Consider the following 11,360-nt stretch of genomic DNA (forward strand, 5'->3'; position numbering starts at 1 on the left):
TAGCCAGGCAACGATAACGACTCCAAAACATTGAATTGTCTACCATTTGCTTGACGCTGATTTAAAAATGAGCGATTTAATATTGCTCCCTCGAGAAACATCTCAATTCAACAAATAATTTAACCTTAATGGAGACGATTTTGGTCGTCCTATGCGTCGCAGTTTACGTGGTAACCGGTGGTTTTGGCAAGTTTGTCAGTGATACTTTTCTATAAAAAAGCTTGGCAACGCTCAGAGGGATAAATATAACAGATTTTTTTTTTATTGAACTGAGTGTAATAGATGTCCTAATTAACATTCAATTAATTTCCTATTGGGATTCGCAGCTTTCTGGTAAGAACAAGGACAGTTTAAAAAAAAACGTGACTAATTATATATCCAATTTCAATCAATTAATTATTTCCTATTATAAAAGCTTGTGCTGAAAAAGCATGGAATGACAAACGTTTTAATTTTTAAAACAAGGTTTTTGTTCAATTTTTAAGAAAAAGTGGCTACAATGTTCATCAACCGCAATCACCTACCTCAAATACTTTTGAAGAGCATATTAAATAGTTACTAGGGTATGTTTTACTTTTTGAAAAGTCTATAAGCCTACCAGTGTTTCTCAAACCACACATGTACTACACTTTGAGAACTACTGTTCTACATGAATTAATGAAAGCACTTTATCAAACTAAATAAATAAATAAATACAAATAAATAAATAACATTAAAACTCAGCTAAACCCTTGTCAATCTACACAAGTATTCTCTTTTTTCCGCTCTTATAATCTGCAACCAGAGTGTGGAAGGGATAACAGTGGGAGAGTTGCAAGGGCAACAACCTAGCAGTGTTTTTTGTGTCCTGTATGTTTTGTTTTTCGTTGTCAATAATTTCCCAGTGTGTAGTGTGGAAGCGATAGCAGACCACCAGCCAGACCACACGAGGACAACAACAACACCGTTTTCTCTTCCTCCAATGACCTTTAATTAATGTTGTCTGACAGGCAAAATGGCTGAAGTACAGGGTCCCGAGACCCCCTCCAAAAGTCATCTCAGCGACATTGACAAACTAAGGCGAAGCAGAGAGTCTCAAGTCTACGCTGCAACCAAAGAAACCCTTTTTGCACAGGAGTCTACGTACAGTAGAACACATGCACTGGTAAGTAAATGTATTATTAAATATGTGAGACGGAAGTGCGCAACTCTGAATAAATACAGTGGGACTTTCACTTTCGAGAGCCTTGACGTGCAAATTTTTCAAGTTATCATCCATCGCTTGGTCAGTTTATTTTATTTATTTATTTTTGCTTGGTGTTGTGAGCCTAAATGTGAATAAGCGAGTTTTGGAAAGGAGCAAATTACAGTAAATAATCCAATATTGGCTCAGCCCCTTTTGGACTAAGTGCTAGATTAGCTATTTTACCCAATTTGGGTTACTTTAAATCTGACAATTTTAAGAGTCTAAAGTAAGTGCATTTTATAAAACTAGTTAATTCAAATGTACTCTCCATCCATCCATCATTTAGTCACTTGATTGGGTCTCTGGGGTGAATTCCACTCTTCCCGTGTATGTTCTGCAAGACCACAGTCAACTGGTGTTCCTCTATGCCGGAGCTCACGTCGGGATCCTTTACAACCACACCACTAACTCCCAGCACTTACTCCAGGTAATAATAAACAAAAAAAAAAAATAGGATTTAACAACGATGCACAAAAAAAGCAAGTTGATTTGATATTTTCCAGGGTCACTGCTCCCCCATTTCATGTATGTGCGTCAGTGAAGACCGACGGTGGATCGCAACAGCGGACCAAAACGAGAAAAGCACTGTCATACTGTGGGATTCATACTCTGGGTAGTTATATTCTACAAACTTATGGCATAGTACAATAAATATAAACATTTTGCTTTTAACACTTTAAACCATATCATATCATATATCATATGATACTATATGATATCATATGATATATGATATCATATATATAATATCATATATCATATCGTATAATTATTTTCACTGTCCCACTATATTTTTTATACATATACACACATATACATATACATGACAGACTTTAGTTCTCCTTCTGGTATTGGTCTGAAAAAAAAGTGATAGCGAACATTTTGTTTTTAAAGGGGAAGTCAATTTTTTTGACAATAATATGTTCAATCCGGCCCTCGAGTCTAAAATATGGTATTCTGGTTAATATTGCATTAGTCGAATATCATATCTTATCATATGATATGATATCATATGATATCATATCATATGATATCATATGAAATGATATCATATCATATGATATCATATGATATCATATGATATCATATCATATCATATGATATATCATATATCATATGCAGCATTCCTGTGCACACGCTGTTCGACTGCCATCCCAACGGAGGAGTCATTGCCATCGCGTTTTCCGGGGACGCCAAACAGCTGGTGACACTCGGGAAGGAGAGAGATCAAGTGAGTACAAGTTGTTGCTCTCCATCTCTTCTGGTGGACTGGCCCTGTCTCCTGCTGTCGCCTCCACGCATACAAATTTGTATAATTCAACAATGTATAGTATTAGCATTAATATCACAGTGCTGTTTCCCACAGTGTGTGTGTATCTGGGATTGGACCAACGACTCCCATGAGCCGCTGTGGTTCACAGAGCTCAGCCCAGAATACGGTTATCAAGTAAGTCCAATTGAATTTAATCATCACCTTAAATAACATGAAAAACATGTTCGAATATGACCTTGTTTTTCAGAATCACATCATTTTTAACCCAAACAATAGCACGCAGTTGCTGAGCAGCAGTGAAAGCCAAGTGTTGTTTTACAGCACGGTAAGTTGTGGTGCATTTGATCTGGTCCAATATACAATTCTAAGAAATAAATAGATGAAGGAATGTGGCTACTACAAGATGTTATAAAAACTCAAACGGCACTGTTTTGCCATTCATTCCACCATACAATGTGTTTCTTGCCATAAACAGTTGCTTATTTTTCAGGCACAACGAAGTTTGCAATATGTTCCACTAAAGGTTATCAAGGTAATTCTTTTCACTGTCCCTTTATGTTTTTTATACATATACACACACAAAAAGTGATAGTGAACATTTTGTTTTTAAAGGGGTAGTCTTTTTATTTTATTTTACAATATTATGTTCTATGCATCCCCACTAGTCTAAATATGGTATCCTGGTTAATATTGCATAAGTGGAATATGAGTTAAGCAGCAAAATCCAGCCATTTGCATCCATCTCAGGGGGCGGCCATTTTGCCACGCATCTTCAGTCAACAGCAAGTGGCAAAATGGCCGCCCCTGAAATATATAAAAAAATGACTGGATTTTGCTTCATAACTGTTATTCCACAAATCTAATATTAATCAGAATATCATGTTTAGACTAGTGAGGTCACATATAACATATTGTCAGGAAATGTTTAAAGTTGACTTCCACATTAATGACTAGACTTTTGAGATTGCTATATTATTAGTTTAAAATTTAGATATGTTATCTATTCTTCCTCTCTTTGTAGATGCTCAAATGTTTATTATAAATTAGTTGTATTATATTTACATTTCTTTTTCTGTACTAAAACGACATACAGTAGTCATACTTTAATTTTATTCAAAATTGTCATATAAATTCATGATGCATTTGTTATTTATTTTTTTGTGTTTCATCTGGCCAGCTGGGCGACGCGGCCACCCTGGAACTCAACGCATCTCTCTTCCCCAATTCCACGCCCGAGTTCTGCGACATCCCCAAATTGGCCGGCGGGCCTCTGAGTCCGTCCGTGTTCCACTGGCGAGAACTCCGAATCATAACCCCGTCCAGGGCGGGTGTCATCATGGTTTGGGAGCTCACGCAGGACCTGGACTCCAACCAAAGGCTGAGCCGAGACCATGTGAAGATCATCTCTCTGCAGGAGCATCCCATCACTGTGCTAGCTGTGGTAGACAAGTAAGTACTCATTTCTTTATTTATTGCACTTGCACATATTTGGATTATTATTTCGCCACTTTTTCCAAATTTCTCAAGAAATTTAAACCATTCCTATTTCAAAATGATCATCCCAAAATGTCCACATATTTCCGTATTTCATGATCTCCATTCCAAAATTTACAACTTTACATACTACTTCCACATTACTTGACAGATTCAATGGCGATAAATAAAGTTTCTGAATGTGAATGTGAAACTGTTCAGTTCATTCTGGCCTTTTAAAGCACAATTTTTCAGATTCCTTGCACTTTTCGTCTGCATTTAATATTGTCCAGGACAAAATTCCCAAATTAAAACAAAGATATTTTCCATATTTTACTTCATCCTTCCACATTTTCCACAAAAAATTTAAATTCGCAAACCAAGTGTCATATTAATCTATCAATTTTTAACCCCTCTTACTGCATTTGTTGACCAATTGAAACCATTATAACTCATCTTATTCAAGACATTTACAAAGCTATTTTTCCACGTTTCTACGTTTTTAAGAATACCACAGTTTCCCACAAAATTTCCCAAATTTTCTTTTAACGCAACCTTCCACCGTTCTGGACCGATTCGAACCATTCTAACTTCAAATTGTTATCTTGTTTATTCATTATTTGCTTTCTATTCTCACGTTACTATTTTTGCTCTTGCTACCATATTGACTGTTAGCATGTTAGCATTTGAGCAGCTCTCATTGGGCAAGATGTAAAATCGCTCACAAAAGACAGAAATTGCTAGTTCTAATTCTCTCTTTCACATGACAGCTGCATTGTGACTGGAGACACGCGAGGCCACATCAACTTTTACGATGAAAACATGCTGCTCCTCACCTGGTTCACCCAATTGAACCTGGACCCCATTGTCTCCATTTCCTTTTCAAAAGAGTTTGAAAGAGAATATCTGGAAGACGGCACCGTGGATACCAAGCCACTCCTTGGCAGGTGAATCTCCTGATTGCAATCGTACTGGAATGTACTCTTGTCGAAATCATTCATTTCACACGTCGTATCCGATGTCACATGTAATCACATCTCATCTCATTGCTAGTTTCACATCATCTATCATCTCAGCTCTCATTTCACATCTCTTTTTTTTTTTACCTCTTCTAAATGACCAAGTCCATCTGTCCCCTTTAAAACAATTAAATGTGTCGCTTTTGTCAGCACAAAACGAATCTCATTTACATCTGTGATCTCATTTGTAATATAATCTCACACAATTTTCTCTCCGATTTTGCTATTCCGGCCTTTATTTTGTCACACTTGTGCAGGAACTTTGTGGTGTCCTCGTCTACCTCCACGGTTGTCCACGTGAATGTAGAAAGAAGCACGTGGCGGATCCTGCTGCAGGAGAACTGCGACCCTCTCCACGCCGTGGCCTGCCATCCCAAACAGCCCGCCGTGGTCATGGGAAACTGCAGTGGCGCCTTAAAGCTTTGGGACTACCAGCAGAAGCGGACCATCTGCAAGACGGTCTTGGAGAAAGAGAAAGACATCCAGTGTGTCAGAATTGACCCTCAAGGTGAGTATGGAAAGCCTTTTGAGCATTTATTCCATATCTAAAGTATACACACCGTAAGAAGCCCATCAAAGCCTTTTATAGGCTCGCCTTGATTTTGTGGTAAAATGTGGATTTGAATTGGACACTGACACGTTTGTTCCTGAGCAGGACGCTACCTGGCGGTCGGTTTTGCGAGCGGAGCCGTTCACTTTCTAGATGCTGACACTTTACAAAGCGATCCCAAGGAGTGCTTCGATTACCCTCCAGACAGCATCAGCCACATGAGCTTTTCGCATGACTCTGGCTACCTTGCCACTGCGGTAAGTTGCAATGTTTGTGGACATCTCGCCAGTATTTCTGAATGGGTTGTATTGTCCTTTCACAAATCGAAATGAATGAAAAATGTGATAAAAGGTCATTTTGAGAACATTTATTGTGCAAATCTCAAAAATCCAAATTCAGCACCTCGTGGTGCAAACAAACAAATACTGCCGATAATGTAAGTATTTAACTCATTTGCTCCCAAAAACGTTCTATTTTAAATACATATGCATACAGAAGGCTTTGATGCAGCCTCTGAACTGAAGAGAATCCATGACGGAAATGGTAGTTATTACAAAAACGGCCAGCAGGTGGCAGCAGAGTATAAGAGATCAGCCAGAGCCATGTTGCAACAAGCTGTTTCCCCCACTGTTTTAAACAGATTTGTGAATAATGATTAAACTTAGCTATATTCAAATGCTAAACGGAAACAGATAAAAATATACTTTTTTTCCTGATGAAAAAAGAGACTCTAATCTTTTTTTTGGGTAGTTTCCATGTTTTTGTAGCAATAGAAGACAATATTCTGTGGGCCTTGCAAAATCTGTCAAAATCCAGTATAACAGCCGGGAGCGAAGGGGGTTGCTTCAGTGAAAATGGCTGCGAGTGAATGAGTTAATATACTTAATAAGTGACATCGTCTCCCATCAGGATGTGGGGAAGGCAGTGACGTTATTTCGCATGCAGTCGCCTCATTGGATCTACTTGGGCAGGTACCGCTCCCACTACAAACCCATTACAGACCTCCTATTTGGGGTGCACCAGGACAGCGCCAAGCCCAGACTGTTCACACTGGGCGTGGACCGCCTGCTGGTGAGTCGGATTGATGACATTTTGTAAATAATGAAACGAAACGTATTAGTAAAATACACAATTTTACATAATACATTAAATGATCTGTTCATTTTATTAAATTATTGACCACAGTTAACTCCCGGTGTAGACCATGTAGACCTCACCTCCTGGGATTAACAGGTGGAGTACGACGTGGAGAGCAGTGAAGTGGGCCAGCTGGTCATCCTGAGCTCCAAGCGCCTTGAGCAGAGTGCGGTACCCAAGTGCATGACTTGGTACCCGCCACTGAGCGCCGAAGAATTTCTGGTGGTCGCCTCGGACCAATATAAAATGAAGCTTTTCAACAGCGCCTCCAAGACGTGCAGGCAAGAAACGTCACCGCTATTTTTTTCCCCAGTAATTGAATCGCTGCTTTGGAGTAAGACTAAGAAAATAATCTTTATTGATTCCCCAGTATGGGGAAATTCAATACAATGGCCTTAAAAAAAGATTGTCTGAAATGGCATGACTATAAAGATTATTTACTCTGAATAACTAAATAAATAGATACAACAAAACCATGGTGTATAAAAGCATAAAAACACCTAAATGGAGATGGAGTAAAATAACAAATCATGTACCGGTATATAGAGAGAGATGGATTCAAAATAGATATAAAAATATAAAATAAGTATCTGTTAGAATAAAATAAATATAATATATTTGAAATGTTTAAATAAAATTAAGAATAAATGAAACAAGTTAATAAATTAACAAATATGCATGTGTAATGCAAATATAAAATAATTCAAAGAAGTACATGCTTGAATAATTAAATAAAACAGCTAGCAATAAAATATGGAATAAAAACAGTTACGACTTAAAAAGTGAAATGTCAAAATATAAATTGATAAAACGTAAATAAGAAAATAAATGTAAATATAAAATAAACATTCTTGAATGTGTAAAAATAATTTATTAAATAAGTGGTTCAGAAAATGTATGAAGAAGTACATTTATAATGTAGATATAAAATATTTATGTTGAATATTAAATTCATATTGGAAAGAATAAAATAAAAGTTAATAGGAATTTGTATTTTATGTATTTTGAATAGGGATGTGCGAGTGTTATGGGGCCAATATCAGGCGTTATTTCAAGGTATCAGTACTCACGACGGCGGCTCAACCTCTTGTGGCTATTTTACGATCAAGAAATCGAAACTTTTATTGACCATATTTTAAAAAAAAAACATGGTATCAAACATCCCTAATATTGAAAAAGGGACAGATGATAATGATACAGTAGAACAAATGAAAATATCAATGATTGTATTATATGTTCCATCTTTAGTCTCTTGTCAGGAGAATGGCGTCTGAAACATAAGCCACAATCAAATCATAACAAATAGACAGAATTACAGTGCAATGTGAGATGACAGTAGATTAAGCAGGCAGCAGTTTTCTGCAGGGTCATGGCTACGGGGTGTGAGGTAGCACTGAAAACATGAGCGCTTCCAACAGAAAGACCCTCCTCGGGCCGACGTACGGAAGCCCCGTTAAGAAAATCAGGATTCTTCCGACTTCCGAAGACAACAAGAGCGGCTCGTATTACATGGCATACGTCACAGAGGACAAGGTCGGTCCAGTTAGCATACATACTACACTTTTCATCAACCAAGACCGAGTGAGATGAGACCTTCTTGCGCGTCCTCCAGGTCGGCCTGCAGATCCTGCCTCTGGACGGCAACCCCTACAAGTCCCAAGCGGTGCTTTGCCATCCCACCAACGTGTCCACCTTTGCTTACTCCCACGATGGACAGTTTGTATTCACTGCAGGCGGTCCTGACTGCACGGTCCTGTCGTGGCAGATAAGCTACAGGTAACCATTGCTTGGAACCACTCGGGGAAAAAAATCAAGACATTTCAGGATGTTCTCAGAGGGTGCACTGAGCTTAGAGTATCACCAATGAGTTCCATCAACAGGTTGCAACAGAGAGACTGGATGAGGACCAAATAGACTCCGTTTTAGAGTCGGCTAAGATTTACACTAGGAAGAGAGTAAAATAAAAAATAAAAGTCACTTAAGGGTTGAGGAACGACCTCCAACTTGGGACCCTGCCACACTACCACCTGAGCTATGCCCCTCCTACTGTTTGCTTATCTCAAAGAGACCAAAGACATCGGGTTTGGTCTCTTGGAGCTAGGAAGATTCCATGGAATCATGGAATCAGCTGCAGGTGACACGAGCAATATACTAACATCCAGCAGGAGCTGCGTGGCTCAGGGAGTAGATTGGCTGTCTCCCAAGCTGAGTTTATTCCTCCACCCTTGAGTCACTATTATTTTTTATTGTTTCCAATTCTTTATTTTACTCTCTTCCAAAAGTATAAATATTACTCTAAAACTTAGTCTATTTGGTCCCACTCTAAATAGAGTCGGCTAAGATTTACACTAGGAAGAGAGTAAAATAAAAAATAAAAGTCACTTAAGGGTTGAGGAACGAGCACCAACTACAGAATTGACTGTGCAGGGTGGACAATCTTAATATATTGTGTGTGACTTTGTTTGTATACTTAATTGTTGTGACCTGGTGAGTTTAGTAACTACAGTTCTGCGCAATGTGAATTTTGAGCATATTTTGTCTCTTTCCGGTGAGCGCAGTGCTCTGGAGGCAGCAGCAGCTTTGGGAGGAAAGGACCTAGAGCCATATTATACTCTTTTAGAGGGAGGCAGGAATGGAGAATTCTACAGGGTGAGTGCGGAATTTCACCATGAAGTTGTTTTAGAGGGAGCGTGTATAGCAGAGCAACTTACAATGTGATTTTTGTCTTTTCTATCTGTGATGTTCGATTCTGTAGGAAATCGAAGACTTTTTCTATTACTGCCAAATTCACAATCAAGGCCTGGGCTCCATGGAAACGCGGCAGCTATCTCCCAAAATTCCTTTGACGGAATTACCTTCCCTAATGCGGGCTTTGGCCTACTTCCCCACTGAAGAAGAGGTACGCTCCGCATTATACGCTGACGGGCATTTTGAGTGGACTGGACGCTATCTCTTGTCTGTTAAATCAGGATTCTGTTGATTCTGGGTCCATTAAATGGAGGTTCCAGTTCCACTTTAGTGGACTTTGATCTATCTGGAATCTATCCCTGCAATGAATGAACTGCATTATTTTTGAGCAGGTTGAAGATATGCTAAACGAGGTGAAGTTGGGCCAGTACGCAGAAACGGGAGAGTACATCACAGACATCAACCTGGAGGAGCTGATCAAACTCTACATCAACCACCGGCCGGCCTTTGGCATCTCGGCAGACGAGCTGGCCACAGCCTTTGAGGTTCTCGGCGAGCCTGGCGGACCCGAAGGACAACCCTTTCTGCACAGAGACCAGATGCTGGAGCTCCTGCAGGTCCGAGGTATACAACACAAAATGGGATGATCCTAAAGGTCTTACTTTTGGGTCATGAACCAGGAAGTATCCTACTCACAGGCATATTGACTAAAGAACAAAAACAAAAAGAATATCAGAATTTGTCTTTTTTGCTATTTACGTCACAAACCCAGAACCACAAATGGTATACGTTGACTGACGTCATTTTCAATGAACCAGAAAGTAGCCAACTAACATGAAATTACACAAAATTCTGCAATTTGACAATTGGGTTCTGTTGATCTCAAAGCTGATGGTGGTGGCTGGTTTGGATTATGGCACGTAGGTTGATATAGAGCTAGCCAGATTCACTAACATTTTATACTAACAAAACAAAAATATGCAACTGCACGGTCTATCAAATTGATTTAATGGTATATGTTGAAACAGGGGAAGCCATGACAGAGGATGAGCTGGCAGAATGTTTCACTGCACTGTTAGGCCTCTTTGAAGTGAAAGAAGAGGAAAGCCCTGAGACTGACTTCTTCAAAACTGACAGTATGTACGAATACGCTTACAATATACTTTCATATATAACACAACTTTTTGTTGCGTGTGTTTTTTTTTTGTTGTTTTTTTAGACGTGAGCCAAGAATACGCCCTGGAGAGTGTGATCCCGGAGAAGATATCCATGGAGATATTTACACATCACATACTTGGCCTCCCATCGTCATCGCCGCCGTCACCATCTTTGGCGCTCAAGAAAGGACTTAAAGCAGCAGAGCAACAGCTTGATGACGACTGACTGGGAAATATAATGGCACATCATTATTATTCATCATTATTACACGTAAGTTTAAAAAAACATAGTTCTGTAGCATTTACAGTATTGTGTGCATTCTACTGCTTAATATAATATGACATATATCGCATTAATCGTACCATATAATTTACCTACTTCATAGGTCAATTTGACCCACTGTATGCTACTATCCTTTAGGATGAAAATAAATGAATGAATAACACACAACGCAATTATGACTGCTTTTATTTGTGTGAATGAGAAGGGTGGAGGAGGAAGAGAAGAGATAGTGAGGGCGGGGTACTTTAAACCAACAGTTCAGTGCAACATGGTTTGGACACATCCAGAGGAAAGATAGTATACATCGGCGAAAAGGTGAGGAGTATGGAATGCTGGGAAATAAGGCAAAAGAAAGTCCTGGTTTATGGATGTCGGGAGGGACGACATGAGGAGGATGCAGAATCAATCAAATCTTTATTTAGCACCTTTCATACTTTAAAAGCAACACGAGGTGCTTCGCATAAAACAAACAAAATTAGTTTTGTGTGGAAACTATTGGAAAATCCCAGAAATTACATTGTAAGACAAAAAAATAAACATTTGAGACAAAAAATA

At 38.9% G+C, this 11,360-nt stretch overlaps 1 protein-coding gene across 1 annotated transcript; it reads left to right on the forward strand.

Annotated features, from left to right (window-relative positions):
• Positions 1–26: 26 nt before the first annotated feature.
• cfap251 (cilia and flagella associated protein 251) lies at positions 27–10,978 on the forward strand. The gene is made up of 21 exons (XM_086076369.1): positions 27–333; positions 990–1,144; positions 1,512–1,652; positions 1,729–1,838; positions 2,348–2,456; positions 2,592–2,672; positions 2,746–2,823; positions 2,989–3,030; positions 3,676–3,947; positions 4,742–4,918; positions 5,248–5,498; positions 5,646–5,797; positions 6,450–6,611; positions 6,774–6,958; positions 8,096–8,210; positions 8,290–8,453; positions 9,236–9,326; positions 9,433–9,576; positions 9,758–9,989; positions 10,394–10,501; positions 10,585–10,978. The coding sequence occupies exons 2-21, from the start codon at positions 995–997 to the stop codon at positions 10,746–10,748; spliced, it is 2,928 nt and encodes a 975-aa protein (XP_085932495.1). The 5' UTR covers positions 27–333; positions 990–994; the 3' UTR covers positions 10,749–10,978.
• Positions 10,979–11,360: the final 382 nt, after the last annotated feature.

Source organism: Leptonotus elevatus, chromosome 5, assembly GCF_054856555.1.
Source record: "Leptonotus elevatus isolate MCC_2025b chromosome 5, RoL_Lele_1.0, whole genome shotgun sequence".
Taxonomy (NCBI): domain Eukaryota; kingdom Metazoa; phylum Chordata; class Actinopteri; order Syngnathiformes; family Syngnathidae; genus Leptonotus; species Leptonotus elevatus.

What these genes read in the sequence shown, in the direction of transcription:
- cfap251 (XM_086076369.1), top strand. Translation starts at nt 995, where the DNA reads ATGGCTGAAGTACAGGGTCCCGAGACCCCCTCCAAAAGTCATCTCAGC. An exon ending in AGCGCCTCCAAGACGTGCAG is followed by an intron (nt 6,959 to 8,095) that starts GCAAGAAACGTC and finishes CGCTTCCAACAG; the next exon opens with AAAGACCCTCCTCGGGCCGA. An exon ending in CATACGTCACAGAGGACAAG is followed by an intron (nt 8,211 to 8,289) that starts GTCGGTCCAGTT and finishes CGCGTCCTCCAG; the next exon opens with GTCGGCCTGCAGATCCTGCC.